This window comes from Ranitomeya imitator, chromosome 4 (genome assembly GCF_032444005.1).
Source record: "Ranitomeya imitator isolate aRanImi1 chromosome 4, aRanImi1.pri, whole genome shotgun sequence".
NCBI lineage: Eukaryota > Metazoa > Chordata > Amphibia > Anura > Dendrobatidae > Ranitomeya > Ranitomeya imitator.
Genome location: NC_091285.1, coordinates 13,258,634 through 13,281,635, shown reverse-complemented (window position 1 = coordinate 13,281,635; position 23,002 = coordinate 13,258,634). Strand labels below are relative to the sequence as shown.

Here is a 23,002-nt window from a genome sequence, read left to right as displayed (position 1 = left end):
TACCCCCGGAATATATAAATTCCTCCCATGTTGCGTGTTTTCAGCATCAAGATGGAGCGTCCCATGGAGAGTATCTACCTCAATATGGAGCTGGATTTTGCCATTGCTAATGCTTACGCTATTGCCTGTCATGAACAAAGAAAAAGAGATAAACAACGGAGGAGGAGTCATCGGCGCTTTTGGCTACACCCTATAGTGGAAGTCCGAGAGAGTCGTGGAGCCTACCATTGTTTATTTGGCGAGCTAAATTACAACCTGGAAAAATATTTTGAGTATACCAGGATGTCTCAAAACAGCTTCCGCTATCTGCTGCGTCTGGTGGAAGGAGACATTACCAGGAAGGACACGCAGCTCCGGAGATCAATTTCTGCCGAGGAACGTCTGCTGGTGACTCTACGGTACGTAATGTAGCTATTTGAAGGACTTTATATAGTTCTGCCCTTTTTTTAAATAACCTTTTTTTTTGGTGGGGGGCGGGGGAGGAGGGATGGAAAATGTAATTTTATTTTATAACAATGTACTTTAATTAATTAAATTTATTTATTTTTCTTCTTGTCAGTTTCCTGGCAACCGGAGAGACCTTGAGATCCCTGCATTTCCAGTTTCGGATTGGAGTCTCCACACTTTCGGGTATTATTGCCGACACATGCCGCGCATTGTGGGACAATCTCCGTGAGGAATTTTTACCAATCCCAACTACAGAATTATGGCAGGCCAACGCCCAAAAATTTGAACAACTGTGTTCTTTCCCTAACTGTATTGGAGCAGTGGATGGGAAGCACTTTAGGATTACAAAGCCAGCAAGAAGTGGATCTCTTTTTTTTAATTACAAAAAATACTTTTCCACCGTGCTGATGGCAATTGCTGGTGCGGACTGCAGGTTTCTCGCCGTGGACATTGGAGCGTTTGGCCGTGCAAATGATTCACGGACATTTAAGGAGTCTGATATGGGCCGAAGGTTATATGAGAACAATTTTAATTTCCCCCAGCCACGACCTCTTCCCAACACCGAAGGCCCGGCCATGCCATTTGTTGTGGTTGGTGACGAGGCTTTCCAAATGTGTGCCAACCTACTGAAACCGTACTTCAGTCGGGGCTTGAACCACACAAAAATAATTTTTAATTATGGACTGTCCAGGGCCAGAAGAACTGTGGAGTGTGCCTTTGGAATCCTTGTCTCCAAATGGCGGATTTTAGGATCCGCCATTAATCTGAAAATTGAGACAGTTGATCAGGTGGTGAAGACTTGTGTGGTTCTCCACAATTATATTATTGCTAAAGAGAGTCAACGTGGAACTAGATGAACCCATACCAAACCCATTGCCTGATTTCCAAGATCATCCTCTGAGGACAACTTTGGAAATTGCTCAGATGAGGGATCGATTTGCTTCATATTTTGTTTCAGATGTTGGCCGTGTGTCATGGCAAGATCAAATGGTTTAATGTAGAAACAGTATTTCATTCTGCTGAAACTGTAACTAAATTTATTGTGCCTTTCCGTTTAAAAAAAAAAAAATGCTACCCCATGTTACAATGTTGTTGCCAATAAAAATTTTTTTTAAACAAATCCAATGTTCTATAACCAAATGTGTGTACCACAAAATGTAGTAATGTGAGCACCAGTTACCACATTGACTCTGACAATACAAACAAATTGTTCACATAGCCGTGTGTTTCATAGTTTTACACGCGAACATGATCGGCTCCCACCTTGTCAAGCAATTAATCTTGCAGACTATTTGCATATGGAACCTGGCATCATGGAGCGTGATGGCTGAAGCAGGTTTTCTGCCGCTGCATGTGCCGCGGCTGTGTGACAGGCACTACACATGCATGGCGATGCCAACAAATAGGCCTTGGATGTGCATGTGTTCTGCCTGTCACACAGCCTCGGAACATGTGGCTGCAGATCATAATCCGCACTCCATGAAGACGCGGCCCATATGCTACTAGTCTGCAAGTGTTTTGCTTGACAAGGAGGGAGACGATCATGTTCGCTCAACTCTAGTGAGTTAACACTATTGAACTCAGGATGCTGGAATACGTCCAGAGTAAAATAGTGGCGACACTTGGCCACGTGAACATTGCTACCACCTCACCTGACCAATAACCTTAAGGTACCGTTACACTAAACTATTAACCAACGATCACGACCAGCGATACGACCTGACCGTGATCGTTGTTAAGTCGTTGTGTGGTCGCTGGAGAGCTGTCACACAGACAGCTCTCTCCAGCGACCAACAATTTACCAGGGTAAACATCGGGTTACTAAAGCGGCCCTGTGCTTTAGTAACCCGATGTTTACCCTGGTTACCAGTGAAGACATCGCTGGATTGGTGTCACACATGGCGATCCAGCGATGATAGTGGGTGATCTGCGACCAAAAAAAGTGCTGATCATTCACAGCGACCTACGATCTCCCAACAGGGGCCTGATCGTTGGTCGCTGTCACGCATAACGATTTGTTAACGATATCGTTGCTACGTCACAAAAAGCAACGATATCGTTAACGCAATCGTTATGTGTGACGGTACCTTTACAGTAGGTTTGGAAAATTGATATATATTTAATCCTCTTTGTGTTTGTAACATCTCATAGTACAGTGAGACACCCCAAAAAAATTTACAACAAACTTGATAACATTGTGTCAGACATTGCAGATATGAGGTGTTAAAAACACAAGATTTGTGTATACGGCGCACGGTGTGAGTTGGTGCAAACTTTATTTTAGACCAAGAAACTACAATGTTGTTATCAAAATAACAATTTTATTTAGGGATGAAACAAAAAGAAAAATGGGTAAAGTTTAAGGGGTCAGAACTTCCGCAATTAAGGGGGATTGATATCCACCAGTTTGGGAGTGGGTGGAGGAGGAAGAGGAGAAGGAGGAGCAGGAACCACCATACAGCAAAACACTTGAGGGTATGCCGACGTCTGACCACCCTGTGGTCGATGGTGGCAAGATTGCCAACGCAGGAGGTGAGGGAGGAGGCACGACAAGTGTCTTTGGCACTGTGGACTGGCTCTGGCTACTCCTGCTCCGGCTAGACCCCGGCCGAGAGCTTGGTGTTGCTATTGGAGCAGCCAGAGCCGCCGTAGATGTTACAGTTTTCGCCCGTTTTCTTCTTTCTCCCTCTGGGTGTTGTTCTGCCTGGCGTCTTTGTGGCCTTGAAGGCCTGGCAGGAGCAGGACTTTGCGGCTCGGTTCTATGGTGTCGGTGGCCCTCGGCACGCGGAGCTCTGTGTGGGTGCTCTGCAGCAGGAGTCGGAGTCATGCTAGCCAGCGATGGTACTGCGGGCATTGTAGTCGCTGACTGCATGACCCGAGCCTGCTGCAGAGCAGTGACGTAGGCATTGTTGCAGGCCTGCATCACCAAAATCTGGAGTTCCGGCGTAAGATGTTCCAACATGCCCTTCGCAATGGCACTAAAGAAATGTTTTGCCGGCCTCGAGAGCTCAGATTCCATTGTTTGAAGGCGCCGGTCGAAATTGGACAGAGCTGTGTCCATTTTATCGCCCAGCGCCTTGAAACAATTCTGGAAGACCGTGCTCAAATGCAAAAATTCGGGCATTAGCGGCCTGTCCGAGGCCCGCTGACGCTGTCGGGAATACCCGAAGGAAGGAGCGCCAGTGGCCTCGGACAGGGGAACATCTGATGGACCGGCTGCCGGTTCTCCAGATGGTGGTGCAAGCCTACTCTCGCTGTGGGATGGCTGTGACGGGTCAGATGGCGATTCACGAAGGACCGCTCCAGAGGGCCGAACAGGCTCGAGGGTGTTGCTGTGTGTTCTGTGAAAACAAAAGGAAAACATTAGTATACAAAATAAAACATTTCACATTCGCCAACATTGCATCACACACTATAAAATTATAATTTGGCCTTTTATGTAAAGGGTCAGTTCCGTCTGTCAGTCCTAACGGTATTAATTCGCTGAATGTTACGGCCAGCTGTCTGTCATGGCTGACGCAAACAATCAGCGCCGGGCACAGTCATGAATAAAATGGCCGCTCCTTACTCCCCGCAGTGAATGCCTGTCGCCCGCATACTCACCTCTCTCAGCGTTAAACACTTACCGGCGGTAACTGTTGCCGCCGTTAAGGATGTAACCAAATTTTTACTATTGACACTGCCTATGCCGCATCAATATTAAAAATTGATAAAAAATTTATTAGAATAATTACCATGCTATACTCAGCCATGGTTTGCGTTTTTAAAGGACGCCATGGTTTACGCTTACCGTTGGAACTGCCATGATGTCACGGTCATGTGACCGAGACGTCATCACAGGTCCTGCAATCAGACCAACCCTGGGAACAGAACCTGCCGCGGACTAGAAGGTCTCCCGTGTGTTTTATTTTAACGTGTTATTTGAAACTCTGATAATCCAGGAAGGGCAATATACTACGCCACAATGAAATATTGCGCGTGGCTGGCCAATCTACTATGTGTCTGTGTGCTGTATACTGGGCAATATAATAAATGGCTAGGCAATAACTATGTGGCTGGGGAATATACTACGTGAATAGGCATGTTGTTCAATACCCGATGTGTGGGAATCGGTAAATACTTACTGTCGGCGGGCAAGGACCGGTCTCAGGAACTGCAGAATTCTGTTATACTTGTATGTTGATGTCCTTGCCGCAGCAGCACCACTACGTGTCTGTCCCTCCTTTTTCAGGCCCCGATTGAAACGGTCCTTCATGGAGTGCCATCTGGTCTTCAATTTTTTGACTGTGAAAAAGTCAAACAAAAAATTAAGGTTGAGATAAACTTTTTTTATTTGATACGCAACCGTGTGCGATGCCACAAAAGTAGAACACATCACAAACGGTTGTGTATCCTGGCCTGATGGATCAGAGCGGAATTTCGGCAATACTTACCAAATTTATCTTTGTCCGTGGGTGAAGCGCTGTCAAAGCCATCCCACAGCGGTTTGGCCACCTCAGCCCACATCCGTCTCAACACCACCTGGTCCACCTAGGTTGTTTGAAAAAAAACTTACTCACCGTCTTGCCACCACAGTTTGGCCCCGTGGACGCTGCTCCTGCTGGGTCTGTTCCTCCTCACTTGAAGAAGCCTGGAAAATAGTTTTAAAAAATTGAGTGACACGTCTACAAATGACACCGAATAGTAAGCAACAGTAGATCATGTACTCACCTGACTCCCCAGCGGTGTGGTGTGGCTTGAGTCGCTGGCCAATAAACTTGATGAAATTCTCAAATGAAAAAAATGTAATTATTTTACTATTATTATTATTATTATTATTTATTATTATAGCGCCATTTATTCCATGGCGCTTTACATGTGAGGAGGGGTATACATAATAAAACAAGTACAATAATCTTGAAAAATACAAGTCACAACTGGTACAGGAGGAGAGAGGACCCTGCCCGCGAGGGCTCACAATCTACAAGGGATGGGTGAGGATACAGTAGGTGAGGGTAGAGCTGGCCGTGCAGCGGTTTGGTCAATCGGTGGTTACTGCAGGTTGTAGGCTTGTCGGAAGAGGTGGGTCTTCAGGTTCTTTTTGAAGGTTTCGATGGTAGGCGAGAGTCTGATATGTTGTGGTAGAGCATTCCAGAGTAGGGGGGATGCACGAGAGAAATCTTGTATGCGATTGTGGGAAGAGGAGATAATAGGGGAGTAGAGAAGGAGATCTTGTGAGGATCGGAGGTTGCGTGCAGGAAAGTACCGGGAGACGAGGTCACAGATGTATGGAGGAGACAGGTTGTGGATGGCTTTATATGTCATGGTTACTATGCACAATACAGAGGAAAATATAGGAAAATATCAAGAAATCCATACATTAACATTACGACCACAACGAACAGTGCACTCATAGTACAATGCCAACTGAACTAGCGCTGAGCAAACAACACAGCCATACATTGAAATAAAAAACAATGGCAGGGACGACACAATGCCAGAGTATAAACAAAAGCATAATACCAGTCCCAGGAAAGATAAGAAAACAAATAAACAACAGACCCTATGTACTAATCCAAAAAGACAGATTTTTTTGAGCCAAATTTTTACAACATTGATTTCCAAAAGGCACAAGAAAAGGCAAACCATAACGCCATACGTTACTATAGAAAAAATAAAAAATCTAAAAAGAGTACGGCTACATAGGAAGCACTGAAATTCATCAGAAAACATTTCTATTTAAAAAAAAAAACACAGTGGAACAACCGCATGCACGGAACAAACAAAACAGCACAATAGATTTCAGAAAAAAAAGTAACAACCCAAAAAAAAAAAAAAAAGAAAAGTCAATCCTGGATACACCACCATACTTTACAATAAAACCAACATGGCCGGAGACAATGAAACGCCATAATGCCAGAAATATACATCACAACCAGAATACCAAAAACACCCCCCCCAAAAAAAAAAAAAAATGGAAAAGAAAAGTCAATCCTGGAAAGACCACTGTACTTTACAATAATCAACAAGGCCGGAGACAATGAAACGCCATCCTATACAACGCCATACATCACAACCAGAATAAAAATACACCAATGTCTTTACACAACCACAGTGCAGAACATACACAACTTGCAATAAAACAATTTACAAATAAAACATGTAGAAAATGCGCAGAATCATTCTATACTTACATCTCTTGAAAGCAGATGATGAGGTCTGGTGTCTTGGTATGCTGCAGGACAAGTGACAAAAACAATGCAAACTTTTGTTTATATATGGGGGAAGTTTTTTCACTGTCTAGACACAGTCTAGACAATTTTTGGATAATTTTATTTACCGACGCATGCACGACGCACGCACTTGCGTCCCGTGCGTTGTCAATTGGTTTCAATGGGGATTGTAACGCAATTACGACGCACGTGCGACGCACGCGTTTTTACGACGCTACAAAACTGCAACATGTAGCGTCGCCCGCGCCCCGCCAGGTGCGGCCAAATGACACATGCGTCGTGCGTTGCACCAAAACGCATGACAACGCATGTTCATGCGTCCCCAATGTTAAAGATAGGGGTGCATGACGCATGCGTCGTTATGAGTCGACGACGCTGCGTCGCAAGACGCTAATGTGAACGTAGCCTTAAACAATACAAGTCACAACTGGTATAGGAGGAGAGCAGATCCTGCCTGCGAGGGCTCAATCTACAAGGGACGGGTGAGGATACTGTAGGTGAGTATCTATACAGTGGGGCAAAAAAGTATTTAGTCAGTCAGCAATAGTGCAAGTTCCACCACTTAAAAAGATGAGAGGCGTCTGTAATTTACATCATAGGTAGACCTCAACTATGGGAGACAAACTGAGAAAAAAAAATCCAGAAAATCACATTGTCTGTTTTTTTTATCAATTTATTTGCATATTATGGTGGAAAATAAGTATTTGGTCAGAAACAATCAAGATTTCTGGCTCTCACAGACCTGTAACTTCTTCTTTAAGAGTCTCCTCTTTCCTCCACTCATTACCTGTAGTAATGACACCTGTTTAAACTTGTTATCAGTATAAAAAGACACCTGTGCACACCCTCAAACAGTCTGACTCCAAACTCCACTATGGTGAAGACCAAAGAGCTGTCAAAGGACACCAGAAACAAAATTGTAGCCCTGCACCAGGCTGGGAAGACTGAATCTGCAATAGCCAACCAGCTTGGAGTGAAGAAATCAACAGTGGGAGCAATAATTAGAAAATGGAAGACATACAAGACCACTGATAATCTCCCTCGATCTGGGGCTCCATGCAAAATCCCACCCCGTGGGGTCAGAATGATCACAAGAACGGTGAGCAAAAATCCCAGAACCACGCGGGGGGACCTAGTGAATGAACTGCAGAGAGCTGGGACCAATGTAACAAGGCCTACCATAAGTAACACACTACGCCACCATGGACTCAGATCCTGCAGTGCCAGACGTGTCCCACTGCTTAAGCCAGTACATGTCCGGGCCCGTCTGAAGTTTGCTAGAGAGCATTTGGATGATCCAGAGGAGTTTTTGGAGAATGTCCTATGGTCTGATGAAACCAAACTGGAACTGTTTGGTAGAAACACAACTTGTCGTGTTTGGAGGAAAAAGAATACTGAGTTGCATCCATCAAACACCATACCTACTGTAAAGCATGGTGGTGGAAACATCATGCTTTGGGGCTGTTTCTCTGCAAAGGGGCCAGGACGACTGATCCGGGTACATGAAAGAATGAATGGGGCCATGTATCGTGAGATTTTGAGTGCAAACCTCATTCCATCAGCAAGGGCATTGAAGATGAAACGTGGCTGGGTCTTTCAACATGACAATGATCCAAAGCACACCGCCAGGGCAACGAAGGAGTGGCTTCGTAACAAGCATTTCAAGGTCCTGGAGTGGCCTAGCCAGTCTCCAGATCTCAACCCTATAGAAAACCTTTGGAGGGAGTTGAAAGTCCGTGTTGCCAAGCGAAAAGCCAAAAACATCACTGCTCTAGAGGAGATCTGCATGGAGGAATGGGCCAACATACCAACAACAGTGTGTGGCAACCTTGTGAAGACTTACAGAAAACGTTTGACCTCTGTCATTGCCAACAAAGGATATATTACAAAGTATTGAGATGAAATTTTGTTTCTGACCAAATACTTATTTTCCACCATAATATGCAAATAAAATGTTAAAAAAACAGACAATGTGATTTTCTGGATTTTTTTTTCTCAGTTTGTCTCCCATAGTTGAGGTCTACCTATGATGTAAATTACAGACACCTCTCATCTTTTTAAGTGGTGGAACTTGCACTATTGCTGACTGACTAAATACTTTTTTGCCCCACTGTATCTATCTCTATATATAGCTATCTATATCTCTCTGCCCTGTCCTTCCACAAAGGCTCTTTGCAGAGTCACCACCCTACAGAACACTGAATGTAAAATTCCCATATTAAAGCTGATAGTTTCTCCTCAGTGTAATAAGTGGTGCACAGCGCTAAATGAAGGGAAACAACATCTTATAGAGCTATATGACCGTATTCAGCACTATATAGGAGGTACATCGCAATCGCACTACATGGTGGCATACAACACAATATGGGGTGTGTATATATTTGGATATCCCCTCCCCCCCCATACACCACAGTTAATGCACAGTCCTCACATCACATGTGGCAGCACATAGGGTCATACTGCAGTGCACTAATGCTGCCACCAGGAGCAGCATCTGCCCACAATACTCATCTAATGCAAGGTGCCCAGCACAGGTCATAAATATGAACGTGTGGTCACCTTACTGCAGGTTTATTACTCACACTTTGGACTACAGGACCTGGAGGTTGGGGGAGAGGAGGGTGTAAGACCTGATACCAGACCAGTAAGTGCCAGTCACAGCAGATTATTAACCATCATCAGTCCCACTGTGCCAACCCAATAGTGACAGGATTATACCCACTGCCGGGTGCTACTACAGCTCTTGTTTACTCTAATGTTATACAGAATGTCAGGCAAATAACAGATCTGTATGCACAGAACATCACAGCAGAGATCAGCGGCGTCAGCTCTTGTGATGATGGTGTGGGTGGCTCTTAGAAGAGCCTTTGGGTTGTGTGGATAGATGGGATCAGTGTTGCTTACTTGCTCTTGCCTGACTTGCTGCTCACCTTGCTGCTCTCGGTCTTCTTGGGCAGCAGCACGGCCTGGATGTTGGGCAGGACGCCCCCCTGGGCGATGGTCACCCCACCCAGCAGCCTGTTCAGCTCCTCGTCATTGCGCACGGCCAGCTGCAGGTGTCGGGGGATGATGCGGGTCTTCTTGTTGTCCCGGGCGGCATTGCCGGCTAATTCCAGGATCTCAGCGGTCAGATACTCCAGCACAGCAGCCAGATAGACCGGAGCACCGGCGCCCACCCTCTCAGCATAGTTACCCTTGCGGAGAAGTCTGTGCACACGACCAACCGGGAACTGCAGTCCTGCCCGGGATGAGCGGGTCTTGGCTTTAGCACGGACCTTCCCGCCTTGTTTGCCGCGTCCAGACATCACTGAGTTCACAGTTATCAGCAGACAGAGAACTCTATTGTGTGGTCTCCTGCGCCTTTTATAACCTGCTGCTGCCCCGCCTCCTCTCCTGCCATTGGCTGCATCTAAAGTCACTAATGCAAACAAGACTTGTGGAAACACCAATGAGCTGCAGTGGGCGGAGATCATGACGTTACTTTGGTCATATGACTTTCTCATCCAATAGAACAGCAATCTGACAGCATTGCTCATTTGCATGGCCGGTCTATAAATACGGCCGCTCTGGGAGGAGCAGGATCATTATTTTCTTTTCCAGTGAAGAGAACATTCTGCTGTCATCATGCCTGATCCTGCCAAGTCTGCACCAGCAGCCAAGAAGGGCTCCAAGAAAGCTGTGACCAAGACTCAGAAGAAGGATGGAAAGAAGCGGAGGAAGACCAGGAAGGAGAGCTATGCCATCTATGTGTACAAGGTGCTGAAGCAGGTCCACCCTGACACCGGCATCTCCTCCAAGGCCATGGGCATCATGAACTCCTTTGTGAATGACATCTTTGAGCGCATCGCAGGGGAAGCCTCCCGCCTGGCTCACTACAACAAGCGCTCCACCATCACCTCCCGGGAGATCCAGACCGCTGTGCGCCTGCTGCTGCCCGGAGAGCTGGCCAAGCACGCCGTGTCTGAGGGCACCAAGGCCGTCACCAAGTACACCAGCGCCAAGTGATCTGCTCCGTGCTCTGCACCCAAAACCCAAAGGCTCTTCTAAGAGCCACCCACCCCGTCTACATCAGAGCTGTGGCTGCTTTTGTTCTACATGGGGAACATGTGGCTGCACTGACCGTCATCTCATTTGTTCAGAGGCTCAGACGAGGGTCTGTTTCTGTCCTTAGAGCACAAGTTGGGAGGGAGATTAGAGGAAGGTGATATAAAGATGGGGAGAATGATGATGTTGATAGTGGGCTATAGAGCGGATGTGGAATGCTGGGAATGGTCTGGCCATGAAGGGGCAGATGCCGGCCACCATTAATGCCCTATTGCACTTCACTGGATCCTGTTCTCCCAGAGTGCGGAGTCCTAGTTCTCTGGTTACGTTGTTCTGCTGACAATAGGTGGAGATGGGCTGTTTAAGGACTTTCAGTGTTAGTGATATTTTCAGCAGTTTCTCTTAAATCTCATTGGAGCTCTGTATTCTAGCTGATATTCCTGACATTACACACCCTTTGCTCTGCAAACAGCTGAAGGCACATGGTCAATAAGCTCCCAAAGAATGATCTATTTGTAGGTCTGAATCTCACATCATTAATGGAGCAGTACGATTCTTGACACAGGCGCTGCTGCTACGTGAGCAGAGCACAATACGGAGGGTATAAAGCACTTTGAGGGTTTATAGCACTACATGGAGGAATACAGTAGTATATAATTTACATAGCGCCAACATATTCCGCAGCGCTTTACAGTTTAACAGTTTCAAACACAACATAATTAGAGCAAAATAAAAAATGGAGGTTATACACTACTATGTGGATGGTGAGAATACAGCACTATAACTGACAGACTGATCTCCAGATCTGGTTCTCACATAGTAATCACTCCGAGCAGGAGGTCACTGGGGAGAGGAATCAGGTTTGTGACTATTTTTAGGGTCATCTTGGTAGAAGCTGGAAAAAACAAAATAAGCGGGAAATTCAAATTCACTAACAGTTCTGTGCTTGGCCAATCAGCAGAGGAAGGGGCGGAGCTAACTATGCTATTTAATTACATCCCTGCCCATGAAACGTTTCATCGCTGCAGTTCTCTTTCTGGTCCACTCATGGACCATATAAAGGAGGACTGTGCACTCAGTCAGTTTTCTGCTGACTACAAGGAAGATGTCTGGTCGCGGCAAAGGAGGGAAAGGTCTGGGGAAGGGCGGTGCCAAGCGGCACAGGAAGGTTCTCCGCGATAACATCCAGGGCATCACCAAGCCTGCCATCCGCCGTCTCGCTCGCAGAGGAGGAGTCAAGCGCATCTCTGGCCTCATTTACGAGGAGACTCGTGGTGTCTTGAAAGTTTTCCTGGAAAATGTGATCCGTGACGCCGTCACCTACACCGAGCACGCCAAGAGGAAGACCGTCACCGCCATGGACGTGGTGTACGCGCTGAAGCGCCAGGGCCGCACTCTCTACGGCTTCGGAGGTTAAGGTCTCTGTTCTGCTAAAACACAAAGGCTCTTCTAAGAGCCCCCCACATCTTCTGAGGAGAAGCTACAGCTGCTGGGGAGGAGGGGAAGGGGCTGCTGATAGCACTGTGCTGGGATGACTGCAGCTGGAAACATTGCAGGCTCTAATGGGTTAACACTGAGGGTCTTGGGGGTTAAGGAATCTGGTGCTGTGTGGGGGTGGATCCATAGTACTATTTGGTGTTCATGTCAGGAATATACAGCGCTATATGGAGGGTATACAGTACAGTGTGGAAAGCGTATAGGCATCAATAGCACAATTTCTGTATACGGCACTAGATGAACGGGATTGTGAAGGAAACCATTTTGTCATCCACCTTGTTCCCTGAATTAATCATGTACATGGACTTTTCTCCAAGCATCCCCCAACCTTGAAGAACAAGTCCTGGACTCTGTATGAGGGCAGGCCGTATCCATTGTGATCACCCTGAACACTTACAATTAATTTGCATACTTGTCTATATAATCCTGTGTGAGTCCAAATAAGAAGAAATTTACATTATGCGCAAAATAATCGAAAAAAAGCTGAATCCTCACAATAGCCTTTATTTCCATATATACAGAGGCGCTGGGAGCTGCACACTCTATTCCAGATGTAAACATGATCAAAATATCAGTTTTTAAGCTGAAAATGAAGAAAGAATAATCGGATGCTCAACAAAAAATACCAGTGTGTGCAATTTCATTTACAAACTTGAATATTTACAGCATAAACTGAAACTTGAATTACAGGGTCTGTGCACACGTTGCAGATTTGCCTGTGCAGATTCTTCCCTCTCTTGCCAGAAAACGCAGGTGTGGATTTGCTGCATTTTTGCTGTGTTTTTTGCTGCGTTTTTTTTTTTTTTCATGCAGATTTGTATTAGTTTTTGAAAGCTAAATACAGATCCACTATTGAACCAAAAAAAAAAAAATTGTGATGTCATTTCTGGTCCTACCTCCTCTTTAACATTTGTCCAACCCACACTCCATTACACGCACAGATAGATAAACAGAAGGAATGAGATAGATAGACATATACATCTATAGATAGACATCTCTCTAGATATCTATCTATAGATCTATCTATATCTATCCATCTATCAATTGATCTATCTACAGTATATCTAAATATATCTTTAGATCTATCAATGGATAGATCTATTTATAGATAGAAAAAATCTGCTTTAGACCGGGGTCACAATTTACGAGAAACTCGCACGAGTCTCGCAAGTCAATACCCGGCACTGCCGCCGGCATTGGACAGGAGCGTCCAGCTGCATAGAAATACATGGAGCCGCACACTCTGGTTCAGAGTGCCAGTTGCAGTGTCGGGTATTGAGGCGAGAGACTTGTACAAGTTTCTCGCAAGTGTGACCCCGGCCTTAAGCACAATATCTGTTTAATTTTTTTTTTTAAATTGCGTGGGATCCTGCACACTTTTCAAGTCCAGAGCGGGAAAGCCAGCGACTGGGGATCGGTGTTTATAGCCTAGGAAGCAGGTAATACCCACGGCCCCCTCCCAGGCTATGAATATCAGCCCACAGCGGTCTGCGTGGCCTTTACTGGCTATTAAAATAGGGGGACTCCCAAAAAATGATGTGGGGTCCCCCTATATTTTATAGCCAGAAAGGCTACGCAGACAGCTGCGGGCTGATATTCATAGCCTAGAGAGGAGCCATGGATATTGCCCCCCTGCTGCAAATACCAGCCCACAACCGCTCCAGAAACGGCACATCTGTAAGATGCGCCAATTCTGGCACTTAGCTCCTCTCTTCCCACTGCCCTGTAGCGGTGGGATATGGGGTAATATGGGGTTAGTCACCTTTGTACTGTAAGGTGACATTAAGTCCGGTTAATAATGGAGAGGCGTCAATAAGAAACCTATACATTACTAATCCTATAGTAGTGAAAGAGTTAAAAAAAGACACAGCCAGAAAAGTTTTTTTTAATATTCTTAATTTCAACATACTTACCATACTCAATTACCTGCAAAAAAATAAAAATAATAAACCAACCGTATACTCCCTGTACGACGCAGTCCAATTAATAACGAGTGTCCCATGATGATCTCCCCTATAGAACAGTGATATCGGGTGATATCTCTGCTCTATAGGCCTCCAGTGACGCACAACAGGAGACAATGGCTCTTGCAGTGCATCACTGAAGAGGTTACTTTAGCTCATTGCTCTCACTTTATGGCAATGCTGTGTGGGAAATTTCCCACGCAGCAGTGCCGAAAGTGACAGTATGAACAACACTGTACTCACAGCGGCGGAGGGATACAGTGTAGAAGGATACCTTCAGTCATTGAATCCTGGATCCCCTGGAGAGTGGTCGCATCTACAGATCTCCACGGGAGATCATCATGGGACACTCGTTATTAAAAGGATTACTGCGGATCAGGGAGTATATTGTTGGTTTATTATTGTAATATTTTTTTCCAGGTAATCGATGGCTTCTGGGACAAGGTGATTGGTGAGTATGTACTCTATGTTGTATGTTCTGTATGTGTGTTTTTTTTTTTTTTTTTTTACACTTGAACACAGTAGCCTGATGATGGGACTATACTGTCCCATTATCCGGCTACCTGTCACTGTAGCAGGCATAGCCGGATGGGACTAGTAGTCCCATCGGTTGATGCCTGCCTACATACAGCCTCGCACACACAGCTCTGCACACAACGCCCTGTGATTCCCGCACAGCTCTGCAGACACCCCCCCCCCCCCGCACAGTCACACACACAGCCCCGCAGACACACACAAACACCCTCACACAGACAGTCTCCACCCACACACTCTTCCCCCTCCCGATCTGCATCGTTTCTCGCACCCAACTCCGCAGCAAAAATAAGTGATTCTTCAGAATTTCTTTTACTCTTTGCCTGATGGAGACCTGTGTAGTCTCGAAAGCTTGCAATTTGTTACCATCTTTTCAGTTAGCCATTAAAAGGTATCCGTCGCAATGCGTCGTCAATACAAGTCTATGGGGAAAAAACGCATCCTGCAATCACTTCTGCAGGATGCATTTTTTCTGCAAAACGACGCATTGTGACGGATTGCAGTTAACGCTAGTGTGAAAGTAGCCTAATAAGTGGTGCACAGCGCTAAATGAAGGGAAACAACATCTTTTAGAGCTATATGACTGTATTCAGCACTATATAGGAAGTACATCGCAATCACACTACATGGTGGCATACAACACAATATGGGGTGTGTATATATTTGGATATCCCCCTCCCCCCCCCCCCATACACACCAGTTAATGCACAGTCCTCACATCACATGTGGCAGCACATAGGGTCATACTGCAGTGCACTAGTGCTGCCACCAGGAGCAGCATCTGCCCACAATACTCATCTAATGCAAGGTGCCCAGCACAGGTCATAAATATGAACCTGTGGTCACCTTACTGCAGGTTTATTACTCACACTTTGGACTACAGGACCTGGAGGTTGGGGGAGAGGAGGGTGTAAGACCTGATACCAGACCAGTAAGTGCCAGTCACAGCAGATTATAAACCATCATCAGTCCCACTGTGCCAACCCAATAGTGACAGGATTATACCCACTGCCGGGTGCTACTACAGCTCTTGTTTACTCTAATGTTATACAGAATGTCAGGCAAATAACAGATCTGTATGCACAGAACATCACAGCAGAGATCAGCGGCGTCAGCTCTTGTGGTGACGGTGTGGGTGGCTCTTAGAAGAGCCTTTGGGTTGTGTAGATATATGGGATCAGTGTTGCTTACTTGCTCTTGCCTGACTTGCTGCTCACCTTGCTGCGCTCGGTCTTCTTGGGCAGCAGCACGGCCTGGATGTTGGGCAGGACGCCCCCCTGGGCGATGGTCACCCCACCCAGCAGCCTGTTCAGCTCCTCGTCATTGCGCACGGCCAGCTGCAGGTGTCGGGGGATGATGCGGGTCTTCTTGTTGTCCCGGGCGGCATTGCCGGCTAATTCCAGGATCTCAGCGGTCAGATACTCCAGCACAGCAGCCAGATAGACCGGAGCACCGGCGCCCACCCTCTCAGCATAGTTACCCTTGCGGAGAAGTCTGTGCACACGACCAACCGGGAACTGCAGTCCTGCCCGGGATGAGCGGGTCTTGGCTTTAGCACGGACCTTCCCTCCTTGTTTGCCGCGTCCAGACATCACTGAGCTCACAGTTATCAGCAGATAGAGAACTGTATTGTGTGGTGACTGTGCGTTCTCCCGCGCCTTTTATAACCTACTACTGCCCCGCCTCCTCTCCTGCCATTGGCTGCATCTAAAGTCACTAATGCAAACAAGACTTGTGGAAACACCAATGGGCTGCAGTGGGCGGAGATCATGATGCTTACATTGGTCACATGATTTTTTCATCCAATAGAACAGCGATCTGATCGCATTGCTCATTTGCATGGTCGGTCTATAAATACGGCTCTGGGAGGAACAAGATTATCATTTCTTTTTTTTTTTTTTAGTGAAGAGAACATTCTGCTGTCATCATGCCTGATCCTGCCAAGTCTGCACCAGCAGCCAAGAAGGGCTCCAAGAAAGCTGTGACCAAGACTCAGAAGAAGGATGGAAAGAAGCGGAGGAAGACCAGGAAGGAGAGCTATGCCATCTATGTGTACAAGGTGCTGAAGCAGGTCCACCCTGACACCGGCATCTCCTCCAAGGCCATGGGCATCATGAACTCCTTTGTCAATGACATCTTTGAGCGCATTGCAGGGGAAGCCTCCCGCCTGGCTCACTACAACAAGCGCTCCACCATCACCTCCCGGGAGATCCAAACCGCTGTGCGCCTGCTGCTGCCCGGAGAGCTGGCCAAGCACGCAGTGTCTGAGGGCACCAAGGCCGTCACCAAGTACACCAGCGCCAAGTGATCTGCTCCGTGCTCTGCACCCACAACCCAAAGGCTCTTCTAAGAGCCACCCACCCCGTCTACATCAGAGCTGTGGCTGCTCGTCTGTGTCCTGCTGCACTGACCGGCATTGAAAGGGATGATTTGCAAAATGTTTTGGAAAGTAATTTAATTACCAACCATCAGTATAGATTCCTGAAAAATGTCTCAACCCACATGTTGGGTGTCTAGGAAAAGGTAAGTGCCAATCTGGATATTTGTAATGCGGCCAATGTGATATCTGGACTGATAATACTGAACCACACAACAGCCTTAAACCGGCGCTCCAGAACCTGGGAATATAGAATATATACACTATATGCAGATGGAAGAACTGGCTAAGAAAGGAAACTGGTGTAAATAGAACATTAAATGCAATATGGAGTGGGGACTGCAAGGATCTGTAGTGGGAGCAGTGGGGACCCAAGTTAATGTTGGGACCAATTTTTTTTTTTTATAACCAACAATGGCCTTGTATATGGGACTGAGTAAAGTGTCAGCCTTTGCTATTGACACCACTATGCGGGATAATAAACTGACCTTGATATTACAATGCCATTATTATTATTATACATTTCTATAGCCGCATTTATTCCATGGCGCTTTACACATGAAAGGGGCGAATATAGACAAGTACAATAGAGGAGTAACACAAGGCGCCCAGGAGCACAGAGGGAGGACCCGGCCCTATTTATAGAGGGGAAACATCTACAATACGGAATCCAGTTTGTTGCACATTATAAAAATCAAATATTAAGAAAAGCGGCAACACCTCCCGCTGTCACCTTCCACTGATCCCAGAGCGCTGGGTCCTAGTGCCGCCAGACTCCAGTGGTCTCCTGGTAATAGGCGCAGATGGGCTGTTAACTCTTTCAGCGCTTAGCGATATTTTCAGCAGTTTCTCATTGTTCTGTTCAAAATGTTCTAATGAAATAACGCAGCGGTCACTCCCCGGACCAGAGGCTCCTGATCAATGAGAAACTGACAATCACTGATCTATTTCTGGGTCTGAATCCCACTGGTTTATCGCAGCCGGAGCTACAAGAGCAAAGCACAGGAGGGTGTATAGCGCTATACAGGGGTATAATATGGATTTATACAGCACTATATGGGGGTATAAAGGGGGAGATACAGCACAATATAGGGGTATACAGCAAGATATGGAGGCTATACGGCAATATATTGGGGTATACAGTAGGATATGGGGTATACAGAACTATGTGCATCTGTGATTTATCAGTCTCCCGCCGCCATTGTTCTGAGCAGGAGGTCACCGGGGAGGACTCAGGGCTGTGACTAGATGTAACGTCCTCGTGATAAACGCGGGAAAATGACAGGAAAAAGTGCGGGAAATTCAAAATCCCCAACAGTTCTGTGCTCCGCCCACATGTGAGGAGAAGCCGCGGCTCCTGCTGCTGGGGGAGGGGCTGGTGATCGCCCGGTGCCCGGATGGCTGCAGTCTGCTCTGCGGGAGCTGGAAACATCGGGCACTAAAGGGTGAACACCACGTGTCTGCGGGGAAGTGACCCTGTGGGCGGAGCCATAGCCCTACTGAGTGCTGATTGGCTGAGCACTGAATATGAAATTCCCGCCCAACGGCTGATAGTTTCTCCCGCTCTTTGTTCTCCTCAGTAACACGTGGTGCAGAGCGCTATATGGAGGGAAATGATATATGGCCGTATACAGCGCTATATGGAGGGTGTATGGTACTATTTGGGCATAGACCGCTTCACATGGAGGAATACAGCACGATATGCAGTGTATGAGGCATTATAGCCTGGCACACAGCACTATATGGGGTGTATGAGGCATTATATGGGGTGTGACACTATCTGGCGATATATAGCACCATAGATGAGGTATTCAGCACTATATGGCCATATATAGCACACTATTAATGCTGAGGGCGGACACAGCGCTATTTCCAGGGTATATAGTGATATTCTTCACTATATGTGGACATAGTCACAGAGAAGGGGGAATGGGAGAGAGTCCGCTCACCCGAGTGTCAGCACGGAGAAGCCTGGAACCAGCAGAGGCGAAACAGAGGAACGAAAATCCAGCGAGGCCGGAGGTACAGTATGTACGATAACATCCACATGTATTATGGAAAGATGAATGAGAAGTGCGCGACAGATCCAGTGTGACCGAGTCCTGCGCCTTCCAGCTCTTCGGGGCCTCAGTCAGGTCACTTATCTTGGGTCTCAGTCACACTGGAATTGTCAGGCACTTTTAATACAATTTTCTACAATAAATTTGGATGTTATCGTACATAGCTGCTGCCTCGATGGTTTTTCGTTCTATATGTGGGAAAAACACTATTTTGATGTACACATCAGTATCTAGCACTATATGGAGGGTTTCAGCACTATACGTATGTATACGGCACAATGTGGAGAGTATAAAACACTACACGGACGTATACAGAACTATATGTTGGTATATAGCACAATACTGAGGTTCAGAGCACTATATGGACTGATAGAGCACTATATGGAGATATGTGCAGCTATATGATATATACCACTATATGGAGCTGTGATACAGACAAGGAGCCTCACCTAAGAAATAAGCAGCAGCTGCCCCGTCCTTCTCCCACAAAGGCTTTATTTCATAGCCACCACCTTGTCCCGGCAGAGCTGTGTGATCAGTGTCCGAGTTCCCCACCGATTCCATCAGCACCATTGTAGTTTTTATAATAATAATAATTTTTATTTATATAGCGCCAACATATTCCGCAGCACTTTACAATAAGCGGGGACATGTACAGACAATAAATTCAGTATAAGTTAAGACAATTTAACCAGTGACATTAGGGGTGAGGTCCCTGCTCGCAAGCTTACAATCTACAAGGAAATGGGGGGACACAATAGGTGAAAAGTGCTTGTTATTTCAGGTCTGGCAATTATAATAAACAGGGATTTTCATATAAAGCTGCATGATCCGGTCATCAGCCCGTGTGTTTAAGTGCAATAGTCAAGTATCAAGTGCAGTTATCGTGTGCATGGAGGGTGTAGAGACAAATGAATAGTAGGGGGCAGGTTATAGGTTTTTACTGTAAACGATATCTATAACTGTACGTAACCCCCTTCTCATGTACAGCACCATGGAATTAATGGTGCTATATAAATAATAATATTAGGGCAGAGCATTCATGTTACTGACAGGTGAGCACTTCCCTCACATCCTATGTCTAGATGTGGGGCGCTATGTGAGGATTGGGGGGATCTAGGGTGATGATGAGGGGGCTCCACTATACAGCGCAGTGTACGGGGATATGGAAGTACAGCGCCATCAGAGGCCGCTGCTGCAGAAGCCTCGTGTAGACATGATGTGACCCTTCCTGCATTATCGCAGCCTGTAACCAGTGTGAACCGTGGAGACCCAGCAGCACTTCATGGAGGAGGGAACAAGGAGATTTCTGGGAGTTCTGCTGACTGAGCTTCTCCTGCATAATGATTGGATGCAGACAACCAATGGAGTGTAGGGGGCGTGTTTCACATAAACCAATGAGAACGATCACATGAGTATAAATACCCTGCTTTTGTTGCTCTCATTATATCTGTGTTCCTTCATCTCTACAGACAGAGCTATGGCCAGAACTAAGCAGACCGCCCGTAAATCCACCGGAGGGAAAGCTCCCCGCAAGCAGTTGGCCACTAAGGCTGCCAGGAAGAGTGCTCCTGCCACTGGTGGAGTGAAGAAGCCGCACCGCTACCGTCCAGGAACAGTCGCTCTCCGGGAGATCCGCCGTTACCAGAAGTCCACTGAGCTGCTGATCCGTAAGCTTCCCTTCCAGCGCCTGGTGAGGGAGATCGCCCAGGACTTCAAGACTGATCTGCGCTTCCAGAGCTCGGCAGTCATGGCCCTACAGGAGGCCAGCGAGGCTTATCTGGTGGGACTGTTCGAGGACACCAACCTGTGCGCCATCCATGCCAAGAGGGTCACTATCATGCCCAAAGACATCCAGCTGGCCCGCAGGATTCGTGGGGAGAGAGCTTAGATCTGTCCCGGGCACCGAAGACAACACAACGGCTCTTCTCAGAGCCACCAAATCCTCCCACTAAGGAGCCAATTACTCTCCTCTCCAGATCCTGTAATGGATCTTTTTGCCCTTAGCCTCCAATGTGTTATGTGGAGATGGGCTATCTTTTATTTCCTTTTTTTTGTTTGCGAGATTCACTTCTGGTAATCAAATTTTAGTTTATAATTTATCGTATGCCTCATGAGCAAAAAGGGTTAATGTAACATGAATATAAAGTGCAGAGATGTAATTATCTTATGAAATCTTTCTAGATGCAGTTACCCAGGTAATTGTTATTTAGCGCTCCTCACTTTGTCCTGACACCTCATGGCACATGAATAAAGGGGTTACTGCTTAACTCTAATCTGACACTGCCTGTGGGCGGAGCCATGGTGCTGATTGGCTGAGCACTGAATTTGAAATTCCCACACTATGGCTGATAGTTTCTCCCTCTTTGTTCTCAGTGTAACACATGGCGGCTCTCGGGCTGTAAGTGAATATGTAATATATTCAGCACTAAAGCACGGTGCACTACACTATTTGGGGGCTAAACTGCATCATATTGCTGTAGAGATCTATATGGAGGTATATAGTAATAATTAGCATAGAAAGTTTTATACGGGGGTATAACACAAATTTTATTTCTATGGCACTAACCTATTTAGCAGCACTTTACAGAGTAAAAGTTCCAGGCGTGCAGTCCTGCTCACAATCTATAAGGAAATAGGATACAATAAGTAGAACATGCTCATCATGTGCAGTCCGGCCATCATAATAAATTGGGTTTTTCATATAAAGCTGCATGATCCGGTAATCAATCAGTATCTGCAACTACAGTTACCAAGTGCTATTGGGTATATGGAGACCAATAAGAGGGACTTGTGGCACCCCAGGAGTTTGGGTACCACAGTATTGTTGCCTTCCTCTCGGGTAGTGTAGTGCTTTGCCTGTAGACAAGAGGGATCCTTTTGGCAGGTAATCTCACACACAGCACCTTCTGAATCCAGGCCAGGAGGGGGAGCTCAAAACCCGCTTTTAGGGCAGCTTCCCTGAATAAAGATCCTGGTCTGGAGGAGTAGTCAGTTCAGTCTGGAGCAGACCGGAAAGGAGCAGAGGAGAGATTGAGGGCTCAAGGAGGCGTTGATTAGGCCCCTAAAAGACCGCAGAAATCGGGCATCGGAAGCCCAAGGTTGTGGATAGCTCTAAGGTCCACAGCAGACCCGGAGGGCATAGGACTATAAGTATACTTCCCCTACCATACCTGAGGCAAAGCAGCAGACAGCCTGGAGTCACCGTATCAGAGACCCCCAAGAGTACAGCTCAAGCTGCCTGCCGTGCAGGTTCTGTCCCAGGACAGGAGAGAGGAAGGAGGTTTGCCAGCAAACCACAGGTAGCAAGGTACTAGAAACCCAGCATAGAGGAAGGCTCCCAACCTGACCTGCTAAGGGGACCCCTTCTGTACCTGTTGCCGGTACCCTAGACTGAGGCCTATTACAACTCCAGTAAACCATGTAAAGGCTGCAACCTGCCATACACCTTGGGAGCCCTGGGGACCCCACTTCACCTATGGGAAGCTTCACCATCTTGCTGCAACACCACCCCAGAGGACCCCTTTAAGCAGCGTTGGTCCCCTCTGACCGAAAGCCACAGGTGACATCACAAATAGACTTTATTAAACCCTTTAAAGACTTTCCCCTTTTTGTTGAGTCCGAGGTCCACGGATCGGGTCACAGACACTGTGACATCCCCTTTAAGAGCGACTGGACCTGGTACCGAGTATCCCCATTGCCCTGGTGGGTGACTCAGACTAAGGAAAAATTAGAAAAGGGAGGGCAGAGTTAGATTAATTAAATATTATGCCTGTATAAAGAGATATTGGCAAATCACATAATTCTGAGTAGTGCATTCCAGGAAACTGGCACGGCACAAGAGAAGTCCTGGATAACAGTGGGAGA

General features: G+C 46.6%; 7 protein-coding genes across 7 annotated transcripts; 4 read left to right on the top strand and 3 right to left on the bottom strand.

Moving 5' to 3' along the window:
* Positions 1–2,782: 2,782 nt before the first annotated feature.
* On the bottom strand, positions 2,783–5,236 carry LOC138673897 (uncharacterized). The gene is made up of 2 exons (XM_069761931.1): positions 4,572–5,236; positions 2,783–3,788 (listed from the first exon to the last, which is right to left on the bottom strand). The coding sequence occupies exons 1-2, from the start codon at positions 4,820–4,822 to the stop codon at positions 2,807–2,809; spliced, it is 1,233 nt and encodes a 410-aa protein (XP_069618032.1). The 5' UTR covers positions 4,823–5,236; the 3' UTR covers positions 2,783–2,806.
* Positions 5,237–8,775: 3,539 nt separating this feature from the next.
* LOC138673896 (histone H2A.J) lies at positions 8,776–9,991 on the bottom strand. The gene has a single exon (XM_069761929.1). It carries the CDS (start codon positions 9,962–9,964, stop codon positions 9,560–9,562), a length of 405 nt encoding a protein of 134 aa, XP_069618030.1. The 5' UTR covers positions 9,965–9,991; the 3' UTR covers positions 8,776–9,559.
* A 252-nt stretch (positions 9,992–10,243) lies between these two features.
* Positions 10,244–10,700, top strand: LOC138673895 (histone H2B). Its single transcript, XM_069761928.1, has one exon. It carries the CDS (start codon positions 10,284–10,286, stop codon positions 10,662–10,664), a length of 381 nt encoding a protein of 126 aa, XP_069618029.1. The 5' UTR covers positions 10,244–10,283; the 3' UTR covers positions 10,665–10,700.
* A 1,096-nt stretch (positions 10,701–11,796) lies between these two features.
* Positions 11,797–12,158, top strand: LOC138673894 (histone H4). The gene has a single exon (XM_069761927.1). It carries the CDS (start codon positions 11,809–11,811, stop codon positions 12,118–12,120), a length of 312 nt encoding a protein of 103 aa, XP_069618028.1. The 5' UTR covers positions 11,797–11,808; the 3' UTR covers positions 12,121–12,158.
* A 3,646-nt stretch (positions 12,159–15,804) lies between these two features.
* LOC138673893 (histone H2A.J-like) lies at positions 15,805–16,322 on the bottom strand. Its single transcript, XM_069761926.1, has one exon. The coding sequence runs from the start codon at positions 16,288–16,290 to the stop codon at positions 15,886–15,888; it is 405 nt and encodes a 134-aa protein (XP_069618027.1). The 5' UTR covers positions 16,291–16,322; the 3' UTR covers positions 15,805–15,885.
* A 274-nt stretch (positions 16,323–16,596) lies between these two features.
* Positions 16,597–17,070, top strand: LOC138673892 (histone H2B). The gene has a single exon (XM_069761925.1). The coding sequence runs from the start codon at positions 16,626–16,628 to the stop codon at positions 17,004–17,006; it is 381 nt and encodes a 126-aa protein (XP_069618026.1). The 5' UTR covers positions 16,597–16,625; the 3' UTR covers positions 17,007–17,070.
* Positions 17,071–17,080: 10 nt separating this feature from the next.
* LOC138673891 (histone H3) lies at positions 17,081–21,712 on the top strand. The gene is made up of 2 exons (XM_069761924.1): positions 17,081–17,221; positions 20,608–21,712. Exon 2 carries the CDS (start codon positions 20,616–20,618, stop codon positions 21,024–21,026), a length of 411 nt encoding a protein of 136 aa, XP_069618025.1. The 5' UTR covers positions 17,081–17,221; positions 20,608–20,615; the 3' UTR covers positions 21,027–21,712.
* The last annotated feature ends 1,290 nt before the right edge of the window (positions 21,713–23,002 follow it).